This window comes from Podarcis bocagei (genome assembly GCF_964188305.1).
Source record: "Podarcis bocagei genome assembly, chromosome: 8".
Lineage (NCBI taxonomy): Eukaryota > Metazoa > Chordata > Lepidosauria > Squamata > Lacertidae > Podarcis > Podarcis bocagei.
Window position 1 is genome coordinate 74,151,243 of NC_138133.1, and position 22,967 is coordinate 74,174,209.

At 39.7% G+C, this 22,967-nt stretch overlaps 1 protein-coding gene across 5 annotated transcripts in view; it reads right to left on the reverse strand.

Moving 5' to 3' along the window:
* The window catches only part of CSMD3 (CUB and Sushi multiple domains 3), a 607,508-nt gene that overhangs the window by 296,028 nt on the left and 288,513 nt on the right, over positions 1-22,967 (reverse strand). For 3 of the 5 annotated variants that reach the window (XM_081204227.1, XM_081204229.1, XM_081204231.1), the window contains 3 exons: positions 18,550-18,627; positions 10,421-10,508; positions 5,614-5,738 (listed from right to left, as the gene is read on the reverse strand). In XM_081204227.1, the coding sequence (XP_081060353.1) occupies positions 5,614-5,738; positions 10,421-10,508; positions 18,550-18,627 (291 nt within the window). The remainder of the gene's footprint in view (positions 1-5,613; positions 5,739-10,420; positions 10,509-18,549; positions 18,628-22,967) is intronic. The other 2 variants (XM_081204230.1, XM_081204228.1) reach the window with 1 other exon arrangement.

The following is a 22,967-nucleotide window of genomic DNA, read 5'->3' on the forward strand; positions in this document are numbered from 1 at the left end:
TATACGCTTGCCTAGGAAGAAGCCCTGCAATGGGAAGCCTGCTCATGCCCTTCCTTGCACAACTGCTAGTCATATCACCAACTATCTGGTAACTACCCTCCCTCTTTTAAAAAGTCTACAGCCCCCAGATTGGGGTCGGGGTTCTGAGATTCTCAAGAAAACTAAGTGTTTACTCAGGACAAGACAGCACCCAGCTTATTTGACTCTCCCCAGGGAGAAAGCACTTCCTTTCTCCACCAATATCTCACTCAGTTTAAGCAGCCAAGCTGACTTCTGAGACAAGGCATTTCACTGCTGCCTGGAATGGTGAGTGAGATGTATCCTGTATCAAGGGAAGGGAACTGTTTTCAAATAAGAGCCTTGGAGCCAGTCCAGGGTGTGGGAATTTCCACACACATACCCAGATAAATTGGGCCCGGAAAAAACAGCAACAGCTCTGGTCATACCTAGGGGGAAGAAGCTTTCCTTCAGACTGACCACTTCCTCCTATGTTGGTTGCAACATGCTAGCAGCACCCATCAGAAAGAGGCTCAGGCACTGAAGCTTGGCCCTACAAGACTATGACTTCTGCATTAAGGGCCAGGACAATGCGGTTGGGGATGCTGTGTCTAGATAGTGTATTTTGAGTAAGCCACTTGAAGTAGACCGGCTGCTCCTTTCTTATGAGCCTCATTGAACACATACCCTGCAACATTTCTCTGATGAAAATAGGGGCATCCCATTCCATAATGATCATTTTACTATTTATATCCCACACAGCTTATTGGGTTGCCCCAGCTTCCAACCAATGCCGGATTTACATATAGGCTAAACTAGCTTTGGCTTAGGGCCCCACTCTCTTGGGCCCCCAAAAAAAATTAAAGGGAAAAAAACCTGGATGTACATTTCCAAAATATAAGATAAAAAATGAATAAAATAAAATCTACATACAGCAACAGTGTTTTGTGTTGTGTAGGCTCCTATTTGTTATGTGCAAATGGCTTTAGAGACCTATTAGGTCCATAAATTACCATATAGCATATATTCAACACAAAAAAGCGACAATTTGTTGTTGAAAAGGGGCATGATGTGCCTCCTGGGGGTGTGACACGCCGCCCACGGGGGCGTGGTGCGCATCCTAAGGGCATGGTACGTCAACCACGAGAGCGTGGCACGCCGTCTGCAGGGGCGAGGCGCACATTCTGGGGGCATGGCGCCCAGTGCACGGGGGGTGCGTGGCGCATGTCCGGGGGGGGGCACGATGGCACCCTACCAAAATAGTGGTGCAGGCAGTGGTCCGCTCCCTCCGCACTCCAGTTCCTCTGCCAGTGTATCTCCATGCCCTCCAACATTTCTCCAATAAAAATTGGGTCATCCTAAGGAAAAGTGGGACATTCCAGGATCAAATCAGAAACTGGTATGGCTTCTCTAAATCAGGGCTGTCCCTGGAAAACCGGGACACTTGGAGGGTCTGTGAACACAAGGAGGCTTAGTTCTGAGTGACCACACTTCTGCACTATGTTCAGAAAGTAACAACAATCAAGAAGAGAATACAAGAGAAAAGAGAAATGAATGTTGTAATTGAGAGAGAGAGAAAGGACACAGTTCAATAGGAATAGGGTTCTGTTCAAAAGGGCAAGTCAGATAAAATTGGGAAAGGATTAGTAAAATAAACTGTAATATGATAAAATATAAAACTGGGGCCAAAGGATTCTGATGAGAAGGAACATAGAGATTAGAGGAAGAAGGAACTAAAGAAAGAAAAGATTAAATAAAAGATGTTAGAAGGTTGAATTCAATACAAGAAGAGATGGGGGTGTTGGTAGCTGGTATAAAACATTTACTGTATATTAATGTTTCCTCATGTTCAGACTGTATCTTAGAACAAATGGTTCAGTATTGGAAATAACTCCAAAAACTACCAGGCCACAAATAATCAGCTGGCTTGCCTGCTGCTCACACAGCAGTGTGAACCAACACACACACATACACATACCCCTTAACAAATCCTTTAATCTCACACTCCTGAAAGTAACAGTATTAATACAGCTGCTTGGTGCTTAGAGGATTAAGAAAGAAGGAAAAATCTGAGTTGGAGAAAACCATATTTAACATTTCCCTGAACTGACTTCAAAGAAGCGTTTCTCCAATAAGACAAAAGTCTAATTCGGATACTGCTGCAAAGGTCTCTCCCCCCAACCCACCCACCCTAATATGGGCTGCAGAGATAGGGGGAGAGAGTCAATTTTATTGTATATAGCCAAAGGCCTTTATAACGGACGACAGAGAATAAAAGGAAACTTTCATATATAACCATACAGTGTAACCTAGAATCATAGAATCATAGAATCACAGAGTTGGAAGAGACCACAAGGGCCATCGAGTCCAACCCCCTGCCAAGCAGGAAACACCATCAGAGCACTCCTGACATATGGTTGTCAAGCCTCTGCTTAAAGACCTCCAAAGAAGGAGACTCCACCACACTCCTTGGCAGCAAATTCCACTGTTGAACAGCTCTTACTGTCAGGAAGTTCTTCCTAATGTTTAGGTGGAATCTTCTTTCTTGTAGTTTGAATCCATTGCTCCGTGTCCGCTTCTCTGGAGCAGCAGAAAACAACCTTTCTCCCTCCTCTATGTGACATCCTTTTATATATTTGAACATGGCTATCATATCACCCCTTAACCTCCTCTTCTCCTGTAGCAGTTTACAACATAAAAAGAAATTTACAACATTAACCTTGGAATCTTCGTTCTACAAAGGCCCTGCATGGTTGTGGGAAGGTCTCAAGGTAACGGGGCCTTGAGTGATTGGTCTAAATTGGGGGGGGGGGGGGTCAAATAGAGTAATGGGCGACAATGATGGATGCTCTGTCTTGGTTGGCATTCTAATCAGAAATCCAATTTCTAAGGTCACGTGGGCTAAGGGCTAAGTAGTTCTCCGTTTGAAGATTATAAACCCTAAGCTTATTTTGGCACTTTTGTGCCCAGCCCCCTTGTCCCTGATTGCTCTAACCAACAGAGCTTAGTAAGATCCTCAAAGGCATTTAGCCTCTGCCAGTATCTCAGATAGACGAGATCAATTCTGGTTGCTAGCAACAGGAGGCCCAAATCAGCTCTGCGATCGGCTGCCGGTGTCCCACAGGAAGCCTCCAAATCTGCCTCATAAATCTGCAGCCCACATGACTAACCATGAGATTCTGGCCTATGCATGTAGGAGTTTCCACATACAAAATTTTGTGTGTCTGCCACATGCAGCCCAACCCTAGTGTTAATTCTCAAGTGGCCCCCACAATGTTTGGCTAGGTTTGCTATCCTTTACCTGAACAACCTGCTTCAAAATAAACATGAATAGGAACTGAAATAATAAACTGCACCCCAAAAATCATATTTTTTTTGTTTGTTTGATCTCCATAGGGATATGCAAAGAGTGAACAGATAACCAACTTGCCACTGCCCTGCCCTGTCATAGTTCTGTCCAGGTAAGCTATAGTGATGCTGGACTCAGGAGGATGGCACCACAGCTGTGCCCCCCACCCACACTGGATGCTACTGCATAGCAGGCAACTGATTTAATAGCTGGCATGTAGGAGTCCTAAAGTAGTGCCTCTGCTTTTCCCTTTAACATCTGTGCTATTCTTCAGACAGTATATCCACTGCTTGGAAACACTTATCGGTGAGCAACTGCTGTGCACAAGTGAGTTCACTAAAACTGCAGCTCAACTATGTGTTTGAGGAGATCTGATTTTGTAAAAAAGACTCATTAACAGGACAGCAGTTAAAATGGAGAAAGAGAATCTTAGAATCAGAGAATTGTAGAGTTGGACGCGACCCCAAAGGTCATCCAGTCCAACCCCTTGAAATGCAGGAATCTCAACTAGATCATGTATGAGAGATGGACATTCAACCTCTGCTTTAAAACTTCCAGTGAAGGAGCATTTACCACCTCTCGTGAAAGTCTGTTCCACTATAGAACAGCTCTTACGGTTATAAAGGTTCTTCCTGATGTTTAGTGGGAATCTGCTTTGAAGCCACTGGTTTGGTTCCTAACCTCTAAAGCAGGAGAAAACAAGATCGCTCCATCCTCCATGTGACAGGCCTTTAGATATCTGAAGATAGCTATCATATCCTCTCCCAGTCTCCTCTTTTCCAGGCTAAACAGACCCAGTTCTCTCAACCGTTCCTAATAAGGCTAGGCTTCCAGACCTTTTATCATCTTTAATTAAAAAACACACCTCTTGCCAACATTGCTTAGAATAATAATGAGCAAGACAGTTAGGCTGGATCTACACTGATCTCTTAAACGTTATTATAATTATCTCTCTATCTATCACTCTATAACATTTAACATGCAGTTTCCCTATTGTGGGTGACGCCCTCTGGTGTCACATTTTAATAACACATTCTTAATGTTATAAACCACGCGTGTAGATCCACCCTTACAGCGTATTGAAATGGTTATGACTTTCAAAGAACTGCCAACGCTTGGCTAAAGTACAGTGGTACCTCTGGTTACGAACTTAATTCGTTCCGGAGGTCCGTTCTTAACCTGAAATCGTTCTTAACCTGACTTTAGCTAATGGGGCCTCCCACTGCTACCGCGCCGCCGGCATGCAATTTCTGTTCTCATACTGAGGTAAAGTTCTTAACCCGAAGTACTAGTTCTGGGTTAGCGGAGTCTGTAACCTGAAGTGTTTGTAACCCGAGGTACCACTGTATTGGGGATGAAGCTAGGAAAGCATGCCGAAAACTGGCTCTGAGAGTGGTGTGGGAAGAAAGGTTTGCATTATTAGAAATAAATAGAAACATTAAACAACAAAAATCCATGTTACCAAAGAATTTATTATCCTCGTTAATTGTAAGAAAGTTTAATGCAAAAAGTGAAGGATATACAACTAAAGTGACAAAGAATAGTGTCTAGTCCAACCTCTTTCAATGGTGACATGTCCTTAGTGAGGAATGATCAGTGGACAAATGAAGCTCCTCAGTTCAGGGGAACGGGGAAGAAGCAAGGGAGAGACACTGGCTCCCGGTAAGGCAATTAGTTTCATTCTTTGTGGCACTAAACCAATCAGCGATTCCAAATGAGTTCCCAGGTCTACAAAATGCTTTCAATCAGCACTTCCACAACTTGAGACTTAGTAAACCAAACTGAACATATAAGCCAAATATTGTGGCCTGGCTGGAGCTTCACAGCACTCATCATTTTACTGTCCTGATCTACAGAGCCTCAGAGCCTCAGTAATAATAATGTGTGGCATGGCTCTAGCTATAAAGGGAAAGTAGTTCAAGGCTTGCCTTTGGCATGTTAGGATTTTGGGACAGTGCTTTCTCTCTTTCTTTAATCTAGAGGGGAAGCAGCAAAAGGGATGACCTAAAGAAGCATATAAAGGCCTTACATTCTTTTAAAGTAATGTTTCTTGTAAAGTAAACCTGTTATCACATTGTGGCGTGACAGATAGAAGGAAGTGCAGTGAACCAAATGTGTTAACAAGTAAACGTAAAGCAATGAGAAGGAAACAACAGAAATCACTAGTTTGCATTTCAACAATATTTTCAGGTGATTGTTATTAGAAGTTCTTTTTTCTTTTTTTTAAAGGAAACTGGCTAGTAGTACAAATTAATCATATTTTTTACCTTTGCATACTGGTCTGTGATCACTCCATGCGGCAAAAACCTCTGCTATTCTTTGACAAGTGATGCTTTTTGCCCCTTGTAGTACATAATCTTCATCGCAAGAAAACTGCACTGTCGCATCCAGGCTAAAATTGAGCATGTCAATAAAAAGGGGGGGCACACAATTAATATTCACCATAGTTTTCTAAGTTATACATATAATTCTGCCTTATTTCCATTGATTTTCTATTCCATTTTCTCAGATACTTTCAAAATTCCACAGTGTTTGACAAATATCCTCGCTTTAGGAATTGCAAGCCTAAATTGGATTTGCATTTGGATGTGCATCCCCATTCTTAAATCCCTAATTAGCCATCAGCAGGCCTCCCGGACTTTCCTGCAGCTGTACTCCAAAGCTGTGTACCTGCTCCTTCAGAGTAAGTGCAACCCTATCCAGAGCAGGAAATTGACTAATTTATTGGGCTTAAGAATCACCCACCCATAGGGCTCTACAGCTTTCAAGTTTGCTTTTTTTACTTTAAGGAAGCATCTATAACTTTTTATGAATCTCATGAATATCTGGGCACATCTCACAGTCCTATATCATGCATGGTTACTCACAAGTAAATTCTAATTTATTCTGTTGGTACCCTTAATCCAATTAAGGGTACATGGGATGAGGTTTTTGGTTTCATGCAAGGGTCAACCGCACTTGATTTTTACTGCAAAGTTCTAAAAGGTAAAGGACTCCTGGATGGTTAAGTCCAGTCAAAGGTGATAATGGGGTTGTGGCGGTCATCTTTCAGGCCGAGGGAGCCAGCGTTTGTCCACAGACAGCTTTCCGGGTCATCTGGCCAGCATGACTAAACTGCTTCTGGTGCACTGGGACACCGTGACGGAAACCAGAATGCATGGAAACGCCGTTTACCTTCCCACCGCAGTGGCGCCTATTTATCTACTTGCACTGGTGTGCTTTCAAACTGCTAGATTGGCAGGAGCTGGGACAGAGCAACGGGAGCTCATAGCATCTGTGAATTCGAACCTCCAACCTTCTGATCAGCAACCCCGAGAGGCTCAGTGGTTTAGACCACAGTGCCATCCACATCCCTTGCAGAAGTTCTACCCTCAGGTGGGGTCCATGGGATGCTTTACCAGTTATGGCCAAACTTGGCCCTCCAGCTGTTTTGGGACTACAGTTCCCATCATCCCTCACCACTGGTTCTGTTAGCTAGGGATGATGGGAGTTGTAGTCCCCAAACAGCTGGAGGGTCAAGTTTGGCCATGCCTGCAATATCTCACTGCTTGTATTCTGATCCATATCAGGGTCCTAGTGCCTGCAATTTCTAATGCAAAAGGAAGTCTCATGGAAATGAACGGGACCTTTTTTTGCACTTCAAGTTGAAGATGTGGGGGATAGGGATATCAATTAAATTTTCCCCTCCCTTCTTCTGGGTGATTAAATCATGACAACCACCTTGATTTCAGTGGATGAAGTGCAGGCTTTAGGTATCACTTCAAATGCTGTCTTAGCCAAACTCTGTTTAAATCACTGATCTACCCAGCAGCTATGCATAAGATTGGTTGCACTGAGATTTGAAGTGATACTCAAGGTCAGCAGTACACCTACTGAAATATACCTGCTTGCCTTATTGTTTCATAGGCAAGTCTAAAATCATTATGGAAATGCAGTTAAAGACATGAAGCCTTTCCACTCCAGTATGTATATATAATATTTAAATGTATATGATAACTAGCTGCAGAGACTTGGGGCAACTAACCGTGGAATAGAAATGCAAATAAAATGAAAGAAGCTCCAGTGAGTAATGAAATCCTTATGTTTCTGCAAAAACTTCCTATATATATGAAATAGCATACACATATGTATATATTCCAAATCTAAAGCACTGTAGGGTAGTTTTAACCTATAAATAAATTATTATGTTTATGTTACCAATATATGTGTTTGTATTTTTCAATTATTTAAAAGTCCTTCAGAAACATCTTCTTATGTTTACTATATTCACAGATTTATTTATTTATTACTATGTTTCCTCTGGGTGATTTCCAGATTTTCAAGAACTCGGTGTTTATGCACACTTCATTTTGAGGACCTTAAAATTGTAGCTTAAACTTCGAAATAATACAGTAGTACAAATTTGGAAGTGAGCGTCATAAAAGTGAATTCGGCTTTCAGTTAAAAGGGTCAAAAAGTTGCTAGAAACATGAAAGATGAAGTAATGTTAATCTGTTTCAGTATTTTAACTTTTACATGTTTTAAAGTATGGCTGTAATTTTTTTCTTCATTTTAACTTTTTGTAAACTGCTATGAGGTTGGGTTTTTTTACAATTTAAATTTTCATAAATTTCAGGAAAGAAATAAAATATATTAATCAGAGAACTGCCATTCGGCTGCTAAACTGTTGCAGAGAAGGGTGTGCTGTGGGTTCAGATAATTCTCGAATTCTAAGCAAAGTTGGTCACTTGCTGTTTCGCAGGTGTGCACATTAAAAAAAATGAAACACTTCACCTAGTGTGTCTGCAAAAATTGAAATGTTTCTTCCAAAGTTTGTCATGTAAGGAAAATGTCAAAATAAGGAGAAGTGAGAAGAAGAGTTCTTTTGTGACTGACAGGCCTAGCTTCATATCAGAGGGAAAGTTTTTACCGGGGCTTTCCAGTCCTTGGAGAAGGCATGTTGAAGTAATGCAACACCTTGTTACTGTTTGTTCTGCATTCTTTGCTAGTTTGGCTAGTGATGGTTGCTTGGAAAATGATGAACATTCAGGCCTTTCTGCCTCTGTGCCACATATCCACACATGCACACCTGTAGAAATCAGCTTTGCACATAGTTTCTATAACTTTTAGCGTCAATTGGTCAGAATATAAGACTGAAACTGTTTGAAATTATTTTATTTTCTTCTTCTTAATCGTATTTCCCTACTTCCTGCACCCACTCTTCTCAAAAGTTGCAGGTCACTTTGCTAGGGTCACCTCTACAAATGACGAGAGTCCATAATAACGCTGTTTTCCCCAGCTATGGGAACCTGACATTTAGAATCTTGTTTTATAAAGCAATTTAATTCTTTGTGCTAGCTGATGATCTTATTTCCTAATACTGGTTGACCAGTAATCAAATTATTGCTATTAAAAAAAAAATCCCAGTGCAATCCTATGCATGTCTATAAAGAAACCAGCTCCAGTGAGGTTAAAGGTACTCACTTCCAGGTTAAGGGCATGCTTGCAGCCTTACAGTGCAATCATGCATGTTGAGCCAGATGTAAGTCATACAGTGTCTTCCAAAGCAACCATTCTATTCCGAACTTAAAAATGGAAAGCATAATGCTGGTAGTCAACAAAAAGGGTTTAAAGGCTGTCTCAAGGCAAATCTTAAAAAAAATGTAGTATAAACACTGACAACTGGGAAACACTGGCCTGCGAGCACTCCAGCCTTTACCAAAGGTGTCATGGGCTTTGAAGACACTCAAACTCAGGACGGAAGGGAGAAATGTGCTAAGAGGAAGGCACGCTTGGCAAATCCACACCATGAGCAACTCCCGCCCGGAAATCAATGTCCCCACTGTGGAAGGACATGTGGATCCAGAATTGGCCTCCACAGTCACTTACAGACTCATTGTTAAAACCATGTTTATGGAAGACAATCTTACTTGCCAAAGAAGAAGAAGAAGACTCCCAAGTACACAACACTGTATTAAACCTGATCATGGGTCAGAAATTGGGCCATTTAACTTTGGACCTTGGTAAAAGAGCTATTCTAATGGGGTCACACAAAGGTTACGTTGCTGTTTTTCAAGAGCAGAAGCTGGTGCACCATCTACTCCTATCTCTTCAGACTTCCAAACTGTGCTAAACAGAACAAAGGCAATTTAGTCTGGGTCATCAAACTGCTTGGTGCCAAAAGCTAGAGCAGATGCTACTTTCATATGGCTTCCATGTGAATTACTTTGTATTAGGTTGTCATCTGCCAAGCTGGATTGTCCACAGACACACAAAAATGCACTTAGGAAAGCCTATATCCAGCATGCCTTGTATCTGTGTCCAATATTATAATGGTATCTTGGCATATCATTTAACTATCGCTTCAAAAAAATATTTAATTGATATGACCAATCTAATTGAGAGCTTCAACACGGCTTAGATTTCAGCAACTACCCCCTAAAGTCTTAGATAGGACTAGGAGACATCAAAACATTACATATGATGATTGGTTACTGTAAATTCTGAGATGAAATAGGAAATCACACACCCTCATTTTGGTTTCCCTTGCCAGTGACTTAAAGCATGGGTAGTAAATTCATGTTTCAAAGGCTGAACCCCCCAGTAATTTATAGTGTCCCCTGAAGTCCCTCCCCAACAATTCTTTCTATTATTAGTACTAGTATTAGTAGTATTAGTATTATTTCATTACTGAATTGCTTCCCATGAGGCACCCTAAAACAATTTACAACTGTACCTGCCATGTGATCAAGCTCATAATTGTACTCTAATGAGAAATTTAAATTGTCTAGCCTTGAATACTGGAACGTCCACCTTTTAATACTGGAGTCCATCTTTTAATGATGGGTGACATTTAAAATAGGAAAGGTATTAAAGTATGTTCCCAGCTACTTAAACATCTAAATGAAATTCAATACCAATAAAAAGTATATAGATTAGAACTGTTTAATTAATTCTATAAGAGCCTGTGGCTATGCATGTTGGGTATCAATGATAGACAGATACATAGATTTATAGTGGTGTGTCTATATATCATTAATTTAGGCCCAAAAGGGGTAGTTGTCTTCCCCCCACCCCCTGAACTGCAAATGTTACCTAAAATCTGAGCCTATCCGTTTTCCGTTCTCAGGTTCTCCAGGATCTGGACACAAATTGGATGCCTGTTTAATACCGCCTTCATTTACTGCAGAAGAAAAACAAAACAATGTGAGCTGGAGATATATATTTTCAACATCTAGAAAATGCCATAAAATATAAAACAGATAATAGACTGTTCCATTGAACATGAATAAGGACGCATTCCTATACCACTTACCTTTAAGTAAGCCCCATTGAACTCTATGGTGCTTACATGTGAATAGACATGGGTAAGATTGGGAGATATATATATATATAAAATTACAGGCCATCATTATAAACAGTACCAAACAAATGTAAGCACAACCCCATTGTAAGCAAACTATAGGTAATTATATACTGAAAGTTTAAGGTCATGTGGCCTTTGAAATACCAAATTGAATCACAAACATAATTTCCGTCTGTGGTCTGGAAAGTAAATGTTTCCAGAACTTAAGACTCAGTGAGAAAACTGATTTAAAGTACTCCTAAACCATTATGATATACCATGCACATCAAGGATAATGATGTTTAAGGATCACAAACAGACCAGATGAAAAAAATAATAAGCCTGATAATCAACTTCTTACTCATAGATTCGTTTACTGTTAATAACACATTAGAAAGTGATGCATTCTGTTTTAGGTTCATCAGTTGCAGTGCACAACAGCTTCATTTATGCAGTTGTGTTGCTCACAGTGGTGGTGTAGCAATGCAGTCCTGTAACCTCCCCAGCTCTTCAGCTCTGGGCATACAGCTTACCTGCTGCTAATGCCACGTGGCAGGAAGGACGCTTCAGCAGGGAACAGGCTCAGTGAATTGTAAAAATGCACAACCCATTTATTTGATTACTACAAGTTAAGCACTCAACATTGCTAGCCAATGTTTTCTAGAAGAAATGCATGCAAGTATTTGGTGTACCGACTTACATAGGAGCATATTCCATTGAATTCGGTGAAATCTACTTCTGAGTAGGCATGTATAGAATTGTTTCATGAACCACTAGATTATACATTGTGGGAAACTATGGGAGAAGGGGTGGGGAGTTGGGAATGTCTGAGCATAACCCTTGTTCTCATTCCAGTATAAAACATGTTTTATTGTGAACTTAACCAGCCATTGTGATAATTACAATCCCATGCAGCAATTCCTTTGGTTCATTTCCCCTTCATCTTCTAAGCTGAAGTATACAGCCTATCTTGCATGCCTAAGATAAAATAAGTGTCTCCATTGCATAAGGAGCAAGCAGGGTTTGTCTCCTGAGCCTTAATGCCTTTGTCACCTGAGGAATGTGGGAACTTGGATGAGAAGGAGGTTGTTTCTCATCTGGCCTCACCTTTCAATAAAAGCACACTTTCATCAGCCTCGTGTCGTTTGGCTGTTACTGTATTGGGTAATACCACTTTGAACTGCAGTACTTATCCACACTGCTCGAAAGCTCCATGGTGCAAAATATTTCTCCTTCCTGAACATGCAAAACTCAAATGTGAACAGTGAAGGAGATAGTTGAGTTAGGTTTTGGATCTGCAGGGAGGTTTCCTACAAAACATTTATACATCTGATCTCCCACCATCAGTTTGAAGAGACATATTACAGAAGCACTATACATTCAGCCCTTATGTACATGTTTCCTTGCCTATGATCTGACTTCATTCTTCCTTAGGAGGCATGGGCCATTCCAAGGCTATGATGTATGTGCTGAGGGGGAGTGTCCATTTAGTTGTCATTTACAGTGCACTGAACACATTTATTCAGAAGTAAGCACTAGAATGTCCTATGGAACTTACTCCCAGCTAAACATCCATAGCATTGCAGGTTTACAAATTAATAAACACTTTTTGTCAGTAACTGATCCTTCACAGAGAGTGTAATGTGGTCATTCTTGTTTTCTCAGCCACTTATTTTATTTTTTTACTATTGACGTATCCATCCTCTAATCTGGCTGGGCACGACTCACATTAAGTTTTTATGTCTCCATGTTTGACATCTATCTGTAGTTGAAGTGGAGGTGAAATTAAAGTTAGATTCCTTCAGATTACATCAGTAATAGAGGTTATTTTCAAGTGACAAAAACTGAATTACTGTATCTCAACATTTGATTTCTTTTTAAAAAATAAAAAATAAATAGTTGGGGCAAATGTAGTTGATAAATATTCAGTACTCCTATGTATCTCGAGATGGAAGAGTATGTGTGAAACATTCTTAACTTGTCCATTCGTATATCGGTGATATATCCAAATCAAAAGTAGGATGAAATAGATGACAAGGATAGAAAACAATAATAAATAATTTATGTTGCTATTTATACTAGCATAAGCATTATATAATATATTTATTATATAACCATGGTATGAACTAGCACATTTAAATCACACTAATTTCAATCGGAGTGAATTTTGCACATGTTTAATTTCTTACTGAAATCAATGTGACATAAATGAACAGATTGGATGTTCATTCTCTTAGTCTTCCCTCGCTTAAAGATTAGTTGTACTTCAACAAACTTCAGAGTTCAAGGAGAATCTTGACTGACTCATATGCTACAGGTTAACACCACTAAGAGCTAATGGATATATTGCAGACAACTTGCTAATGGGAAGACAGAAACACAGGAAGCTGACCTATGCTGAGTCAAACCATTGGCTCAACCAGCTCAGTATTGACTGCACTGACTGCCAGCGCCTCCACCCTCCCAGTCAAGGGACCTTTGGCATGCAAGCCTTATGCTCTACCACTGAGCAACAGCCCTCCTCATTCCAAACATCTGTTCCAAAGTTGCCTGGCAAAATGTTGTTGCTGCTGCCTCTTGGAGTACATACTCTCCAAAGGCAGGTTACAGCAATTCTATAACTTATATTAAAGCTACAATCCTAACTCAGAATCCATGCTGTTGGAGGTGGTTAGGATCCAGCAGATATCCCTGTCTGCTGGCCACCACCAGTGAGCAGCTTCCACTGCCTTGGCCACAGAAAGTGCAGCTTGGTCATTCTACTGCTGATGGAAGGCCCTAAAATGAGACAGGGGTGGAAGTGCGGTGTTCAAGATCCTCTGGATTCTGAGGTAGCCCAGTTCCTGGAAAGGGGCAAATCCAGTCCTCTTAAGGTTTGCTAGCCTAGAGTAATGTGTCCAGTTCTGGCCACCACAATTTAAGGAGATGATCAGGGGTCTGGAGACCAAGCCGTATGAGCAACAGCTGAGGGAGTTGAGTTCCAGGCTTAGCCTAGAAAAGAGGAGACTGAGATATGGTAGTCATCTTCCGATATCTCAAGGGCTGACACATGGAAGATGGAGCAAACTTGTTTTCTCTTGCTCCAGAGGCTAGGACCCAAAACAATGATTTCAAGTTACAAGAAGGGAGATTCTGACTAAACATCAGGAAGAACTTTCTTATAGCAAGAGCTCTAAGACAGTGGAATGGATTCCCTCAGAAGGTGGTGGATTTTCCTTCCCTGAAGGTTTTTAAGCAGAGATTGGCTGGCCATATGCCATGGATGCTTTAGCTGAGAGCCCTGCATTGCAGGGGGTTAGACTAGATGACCCTCAGGGATTCCTTCCAGCTCTACCATTCTAGGTCCACCTAAAATTTGGATATAAGTAGCTGCCCCATCTTTTCCACAAGCAGCAGAGCTCTACAATTAATATTATTGTATCCAATTTGAATATTAAAAATAATAGTAAAAACAACTAACATTAAAGAAGTAACAGGTGAAATAATTCTTTAAAACAAGCAAACCATAAAACCACTCAAATGCAGACAGGAAAAATGTATTTAGGGATTTTCTACAAGAAAACAGAGAGGGGACCATATGAACTTCTTGGACAGGTCATCCCAGATATGAGGCCACCACCCAGAAGGCTGGTACTCACCAACCTAACTGCTTTCGCCAGTATTCCAATTCCTGAGGGCTCTGGCCTTGCAACAGTATTAAACTTCAAGAAGAATTGTTGAGAAGGTAAAATAGCCAATCACCCAGACCTTTGGAAAAAAACCTATTGTCTAGTTAGTTGAGCTTCTCAAGTGTATGACTCCCATGTTTTCTGACAGATATATATTTTTATGCTGTTTTTATTTATTTTGAAATTGACTTTTTTTTACATTTCATTTTATTCTTTTTTTTGTGATCTGACCAGAGAACATATACCTTTGGTCACATGTTCAGCCATAGAAATATAAAGTGATATTGAAGTGAGTCATACTCACGAGTTAGTCATGCCCATTGATTTCAGTGGGCCTATGCTGTGTATGACCTAGTTACCTACAATTCATAGTAAATAAATAGAATCACTAAGTGGCACAGGGCTTGAAGGTATCTTGATGGGATAAGAAGTTGCTGTCCCATTGCTAATCTGTTCTTCTTGGACAGAAAGTAAAAACAAAACGACAATGTAAAAATATGATCCTGAGACAGGCAGGAAAACAGCTCTTCTTTCCCATTGGTTGAAAGACTGCCTACAAATGTGAGGCAAAGATTCGGCACAGCACTAGTGTTTGCTAGTAAAGAACATGTCAAGGCAAACACAGAATGGTTAATTGGGGTAGAGATTCCAACTTCTTTCTGTGCTTTAGCTTAGTGCTAGGGACAGGAGATAGGGGGAGCCCTTACTTAAAGAAACAGCAACAGCATGTAGATAAAGCAAAGATAATATCTCTGGGCTTTATTTTTCTTCCCTTTCACATCTAAGCTAGCTATTCTGGATTATGCCTCAGTGTGGATAGGATACACAGTCCTTGAAATACAGATTCTTGATGACCTCGTCAAATTCCAAGGCTTTCAGTAGCACCTATATGTGGATGTCGCTATGCTATGCCCTTTTCCTCATGGATCTCTTTCCTTCTGACCAGCCCAACATCCATATTATTTACTTATATTGTTGCCACATAAGGGTGCTCTACAAATTAACAAACATATATCACACAAGTGTTTATTACAACCAGTATAGCACAAGTTCTGAATAATGGGCTGCCCATAGGTTTGCAGACAACAATAATTACATCCGTTTGGAATCCAAGTATTCTGAATGACCCTTACAAAATGGTATGGCTGACTGGACAAAATGTTGAATTAGAGCTAAAATTAACGTTTCATTGGTCTTTGCAATTGTAAGTACATAGATGTTTCAAACAAATCCCCTCCTTTTTAAAAAAAGCATGGCTAATGCCCATTTATCATATGTGGCGCTGAATAGCTAACTAATCACTGTTTACAAAGTATTAAATGGTACAGCATTTTACTAAAATAAATTTTCTGCATGAAAGTTTATATATGTTGCTAATTTGCTGGTAAAATTAGAACTGCCTGCCTGTAGTTATTTCTGGCTTAAAATACAAGCAGTATGGGCCATCTCACTGTTACATTCTGAACAGTACCTAGCAATCTACTGGCAGCAAGTAAATGCTTAGCATTAAAGGCAGAAGGAGGTACCTAATCACAGTAGCAGCAACAGTAGTTATGAATGACCTTATCCAGTTCAGCACATCAAGGATGGATGTTAGTAGCAATGGCATCAGGTGAAAGTGTTAAATGTTGCATTAACATGACTTTAGTTTTAGTAGCAAAATAAACGTTACGCAAGTTGATCAAGCCCATTCTCAGTTCAATTGCTGTTTCCTCATGAAAAAGAAATGATTTGTTTATATTATCCTATTTCATGTTTCAAAATTGTTTCAGCCAACTCTTTTGGTTATGCAGAACCTTGAAAGTCAGTATCTATTTGTACCCTCCTGCATCCATCTACCAAAAGGAAGGAAATACTAGCAAAGAGTGAAACTTTTTCTCTTTCCTCACTACCATTCTGCAATTTTTACATCTTTCTTCTTTTCTTCCCCCAGTTTATTGTGTTCCCCCAAATAGAGAACCAGTCTGCCCAATGATCGTTTAAACAATTGTGTTTTATAGATTAAATAACCAGTACTACAAATTGATTTGAAAAGAACCCATGGCTCCACTGGAGTGCGAGGTCTGAAATTAATATTGGGAAAATTGGGAAAGGCTACATTACAAAAAGTTCCAACCAGTCAGGGCAGAAAATAATGAACTATGTGGAGCATTGATCTGATTCGTTCAAAATAATTCCAGGTGTTCATAGTAAAAAATAGGCCTACTTTATTTTTCCTTTATAACAAAAAGTTGAATGGGCTTGGCTATGTAGAATACCTGATGCAGAAATTCCCCTGAATGTTCTCCCCATACTAAGTACGTGGAACCGATTCCAATACAGTTTTTGCATATGACCAACACAAACAAAATCCGCCCGAGGCGCACACAAAATTCAACAAACGCCAATTTATCGATGAAGAACACTTGACCTTAGTCACAAGCCTGAGAAGTGAAGAAGAAACTCAGTGTACACATTTTATGCATATAGATCATATTGAAATGTTTCAAAAGTGGTTCTACTCTGAAAAGTGACTTAAAATGGCATACAGTTGATATTATGCTTTTTCCAAGTAATCTCTGCTAGCTTCAGGTGCTAAAATTAAATATATTGATAAACATTTCCTTTCATCTTCAGAATTTTGAGCACATTTGACACAGAATGTACCTGCTAATGTTATGCCTACTTTTACTCTTGGTAAGGGTAGAAGTAGAGCCATGCTTTTTCCCTATTTTGCAGGTATCTGTGCTTACAGAAACTCGTTTAAGGCCAGCAGACTGGCTAAGTTACTTCATCATAATCAAACCTGAATCTTCGCATGGCACTTCCTTAATAGGGACTGATCAGTCATGTGGCTCAGAGAATGGTCTGATAGCATTTGGATGCAATTCTGTCACTGAAGCTAAACAGATCTGGCCCTGTAAAACATGCAGTGGCTAAAAATGGCAGATTGTAATCACACCATTTGCCACCAGCAATGAATCATATTCACCAGGTTGCTTGTGGATCCCCTACTATCATCACTGCTGATTGGCGCAGATTAGGAAAGACCTGGAAGCAACCTGAAGACAGATTGTTCGTGGTCCTGGTGAAACACTGCAATAAATCCCCGCACTACATTTTTGTACATTGGAAGAAATCAATTTTTAAAAATCTAAGAAAAAATAGTTCAGCTTGAAAGGGGGGTTCAAGAGGCCTCCTCTGCTAGCTCAATGCTGGCTACTGAATACCAGTTGTCATTTTTTCTTCTTCAGGCACACGAGATGCTGGACTTAGGGCATCTTGCAACCATTTTGATTTGCCTCCAGTCACCATCACTTAGTCTAATCTCTTGCTATATGGCATCAATGCAAAGGCAAATCAGAGTGAGGAAGTCTAGTGGGAAAGAAATACTTCCCTGTTTGCAGCACATCCCCATTGCTGAAATTTCTTCCAACTCTGCAGCCTACAAACAGAATGATGAAGTTGAGGTGGGGGTCACAATTTGGGTCAACTTTTTAATGTGTAGTTCATTGTGTTTTGTTGAAAGTATAAAGGACTCTGGCACTATGAGTAGGGGGGAAATCAGTTTAGGAAGGTATAAAGTTTATTTTATAATATTTTACCATTTTCTTCTTCAGGCTAGAAAATAAGCATCTGTTTCTGACTAGTTGTCATACCCAGTTCATTCTCTAATCCAGAACCCCCACAATCCTCCCCCCATGGAACATAAATGGTTATTATATCTAGTTTATTATAGCTTTCATGCATTAATCTGCATTAATATTATATTAGTAAAAAAATTCATTATTCCTTTTTAATCAACTCTAAAAGGCCATTGTCTTAAGCACTCATTAGGGAATCAGTCGCTACAAATTTAGTTGAGGTTACTACTGATAATACATGTTTATCTGAGAAGACATGTTTAGGGATTGCATGGATGAGTGCGCATATTAATTTAACTTCAAGTAAAAGCCTACTGCTAGAAAAAAAGGGGGAAACATTTGTAGAACTTCAAAATTTAAATTTGGAATATTCACAAAGAAAATTAACTTCAGTGATGCCATATTTGCATAAAGTCACTTCAGAGTACAATTACACTTTCACATTCACCATGCAGACTATAGAATACATATTTAATACAGTTAAGTGCTTAGATATATGTGAACAATATTGAAAACACACACAAACAACACAGACAGCACAAACTTCACTCTTGCACTAGAAAAAGTAACAAAAAGGAGTACACTCACAGATAGAAAACTTGTTGCTGTTGTCTTTCCCTGGAAACAATTTAAATCCTCTAGATTTAAAATCTATGGCCTTTTTCACTAGTTAAGAAAACAAACAAAAACACATATCAGATAATACAGTCTAACAAGAGTTCATTTCAATTGACAGTTCTTTTTATCATGGAGGTGCAAATTAAGCATAATTGGCTTCAACAATATTGTGTACCCATAGAGAGAGAAAAAGAACAGAGTCCATTTTTTTGTTTTTACACAAAAGGCAGTATTTATATTATATAAAAGTATACAGGAACAAACAAATAGGCATAACATTATTATTTTTCCTGTAGTGAGTGTATGATGCCTCTTATGCAAAATTCTAAAACAAATTTAAATATTCCAGTTTCCATGTTCCACAACTGATTTTGTGTAACTTTATTATACCATTATGGAACCTGGAAAGCCAAGAATTTAATAGAGGTTCACAATAGTGTTTCCAAATCCCTGTCTCATTTAATGAGTATTTATTTCCCTTATTAAGTATCTGCTGCGATATTTTCTATGCTTTTAAAACGCAAAATTGGAACACCTCCCATCCTGGAGCAGTTTTGTATGGGCTCAAAATACATTCAGGAGGACATACAAGAAAGCCATGATCATTCTCCAAAATATTTTCTGACAGTGGTGTGAGTAAAGCAATGACAATATTGAATGAATCAATATGAGGTTAGTTAATCTACCTCTCTCTCTCTCCTCCCCCCCCCCTTCCATCAATCTGTCTATTTCTGCACATTTAAGTTTAAGATCTGTAAAATAACTTTGTGGCCAGAAAAAGAAAACTGCATCATCAGCAATATGGTCACAAAGTTAGATCATGTAAGGATGGAAAGATAACCTATTTCCAACCTATTTATATGGCAATCACTTTCAGTATATTAAACGCTGAAAAGCCTATCACAGTAGATCAAAAAACCAAGGAGACTGTATCTGATTTTTTACATTATGATTTGTAACAGAATGAACTATCTGAATTGTCCCTGTATGTTACCAGATTTCAGATTAGCACATCCTTGCAAATTTGCCCCAAGGAAGGATATGTGAGGATACAGTAAGATGTGGTCTAAGATATGTCAGAACAAGTGATGTTTCATTAGGTGGTGAAGTCAATCTCAGCTGATATCAGCTCAGATGGGATGGTCTTTCTGTTCACCTATTGGCATGTAAGACTGCAATCCTAATTGCACTTCCTTCCTTAATATGCTTGCACTGTATATTAACTAGGTGTAACCCTCTTTTCTATTAAAATTGCAGGACTCCTATACTATACTAGATCTAGTTACTCTGCCTAAGAAACCACTGGCTGCTGTCTTGTGAGGAAAGCTTCCAACAGGCATGACATTTAGTGATGACACAACATAGCAGCAGGCAGATAGTCTTGCGTACATATGGGGATCTTGAGTTTTAGGTCACTGTGTGGAAATACTGGCATAAAATCACCCTATGATTATCTTTCTAGAAGAGTTTTCTCTAAGTATAGGACATGTCCCACTATTTTGTAAATGCTGGAAGAGAGAGAGAGAAACTACAGTGCGCTTCAAATTATTTTTCAAACAGCCCAATCCTACTGAGTTTAATGGGGCATGCTTCCACATACGAATACACAGGATTCCCAAAACCACAACAGAAATAACCGTGTCGCTGTCATAAAGGCAGCCTATGTTTAATGCTAACTCACAGTCTGTTATATCATTCATTAGAACAGACTTCCCAGGTTATGACATCAGTAACTAATAACATTAAACTACATCTCCACTACTTCTAATTGCGTTTTATTTACCTGTTTAGAAGTATAGCTAGTTTTAGTTTCTAAACTCTCCTCAAAACATCCCTGCTTTTACTATATTTTTTGCATATAATATATTTATTTTATCAATTTTTCTTTCTTTCTTTTTTAAGTATATCATTGTGCAGCTGCTATGAAATAGCAGTGATGTAAAGAATATGAAAGAAAGAGATGAAACGATCACAGGAAGGGAAGAAAAAGATAAAAATGACAGAAGCAAAATAGTAGAGATGATTGCTTATAAATGGACATGAACCTGCCAAGTTGATTTCGATTGGCGAGTTAAGTATGTGCCCAAAATGAAATTCTATGAAATTCTAGGAGTGCTCTGATGGTGTTTCCTGCTTGGCAGGGGGTTGGACTCGATGGCCCTTGTGGTCTCTTCCAACTCTATGATTCTATGATTCTATGATTTACTTTGGAGCAAATCCCAATAAGCACAGGGAAATTTACTTCCAACCAATTAGATATGTAGGATTCCGGTGCACACTTGAAATCAATGTGGTTCAATAATGCTTGACATTGGTTGGATCATGCCCCAAGTTTAGATTACACATATTTGCTTTCAATAATATGTAAATATTTGGAATTCAACAATGCAAACAAAAAGAGAATTACATATTGAACATAGCTGTATGAAACCACTGTATGATTAAAATAGTAGAGTAAGGTTTAGGTTTGAAGTAAATGGGAGAAAGAAAAAAGAATAGATTGTGGCAGGAAGCCCAGAGAACCCATAAAATTCCAAGCATAGTTCAATGAGTATTATTTTTCAAGTCTCTTGAGGTAGGGGGGGGACCTTTTTCTATGTTTCAGTTGTGTTTAATATATAATAATAACTAATTGAAGAAAGACCTCACATTTTAAGAAACAGAACCATTTGAGTAATTTCACAGTTTAAGGTGATCATGTTAATTAGTTTTCAAAGGCAAAACACTTCAAAAGCTCCCTGTCCTATGAAAATGGACAGTTCATAACTGTTATAAAAGAAAGCCAAATAATAAAATTTCATTCCCCACCCTGCAATTCCAGAGTATAATGGTGATAATTATGTGGCTTTATGTAGAGATAGCATGGGCAGAATAATGAAGTATGGAAGTGGATGAAGGCTTTGATTGAAAATATTAAGTGACATTAATGGTTTTGTATAGTAGTCCATAAAAAAAAAGAAAAGGCCTGGGGTTTGCTGGATTTAACATGCGCACACGCGCGCGCGCGCACACACACACACACACACACACACACTGACAGGAGCAGGTGTTTGGAGCGGGTCAGCAATAAATCACACAGAGTAAGTGATTGTAACTCTTTATTAGATGAAACAAAGTCCACTCAGAAGTTCCAGGTCTAATGAGCACAGCAACTCTACCCAGGAGATCTTGCCCCTGTGAGGAAGTTGTGGAGTCTGAAGGTCTGCCTTCCCACAGCTGCCTAAGTCTCCACCTCTCCCCGGGTCTTTCCTAAGCAATCTAATTTGCCTGTCTTTGCTGCTCCCTCTTCATATCTCTTCTAGTTCTGGGGAACTTGTCACGGCAGGAGTGGGAGACTCCCTGGCTCATTCACAAGCCTTACTCCTTTCTGCCTCTTGGACTCCCTCATCTCCTGCTTCCACTGCTGCTGCTGATTCTGGATTCTGCTCTGCCACAGACTCTCCCTGCTCACTAGGCCCTGTTACTTATTCAGCTTCTGGCGCCTCTTCCCAGGCTTCTCCCTCTTCTGCCTCTGATTGTCATTCCACCACCAATCCCCAGGCTCTGAGTTCTCCAGCTTGTTCCTTCCACCATTCCTCTTATTGTCCAGCCAATCCACCACACACACACACAATTTATGTAGACTAAATTACAAAGGAAGCTGTACTACACTGACTCAAACCATTAGCTTATCTAACCCCATAGAATCCACAATAACTGGCAGCTGCTCTTCAGGGTTTCAGACAGTAGCTCATTTCCAGGCCTAACTGGAGATGCCTGGGATTGAAACTGGGGACATTGGCTTGCAAAGCATGTGCTCTACCACAGACAGTACTGGAATCATTCCCACCAGTACTGTGGAACCTTGGTTCTCAAACTTAATCCGTTCCAGAAGTCCGTTCCAAAACCAAAGTGTTCCAAAACCAAGGTGCTCTTTCCCATAGAAAGTCATGCAAAATGGATTAATCCGTTCCAGACTTTTAAAAACAACCCCTAAAACAGCAATTTAACATGAATTTTACTATCTAATGAGACCATTGATCCATAAAATGAAAGCAATAAACAATGTATTGCTGTCACACAATCAGTCAATCAGTAGCCACACAGCCACACAGTCACAAAAAAGAGTCGCAAAAACGCAAGATAAATAGCAAAAACAGTCAGACGTCAGTGTGACACTCAAAATGTAAGTGTGGCACTCAAATCGGAAGCAAAACACTCAAAATGGAGCACATTCAGCTTCCAAATTATTTTTGCAAACTGGAACATTTACTTCTGGGTTTGCAGTGATTGGGTTCCAAGTTGTTTGAGTACCAATGCATTTGAGAACCAAGGTACCACTGTATGTGTATGCAATATAAGAGGGAAAAGAAGATATGATTTGCTGCGCATCATACAGTATATGTTCT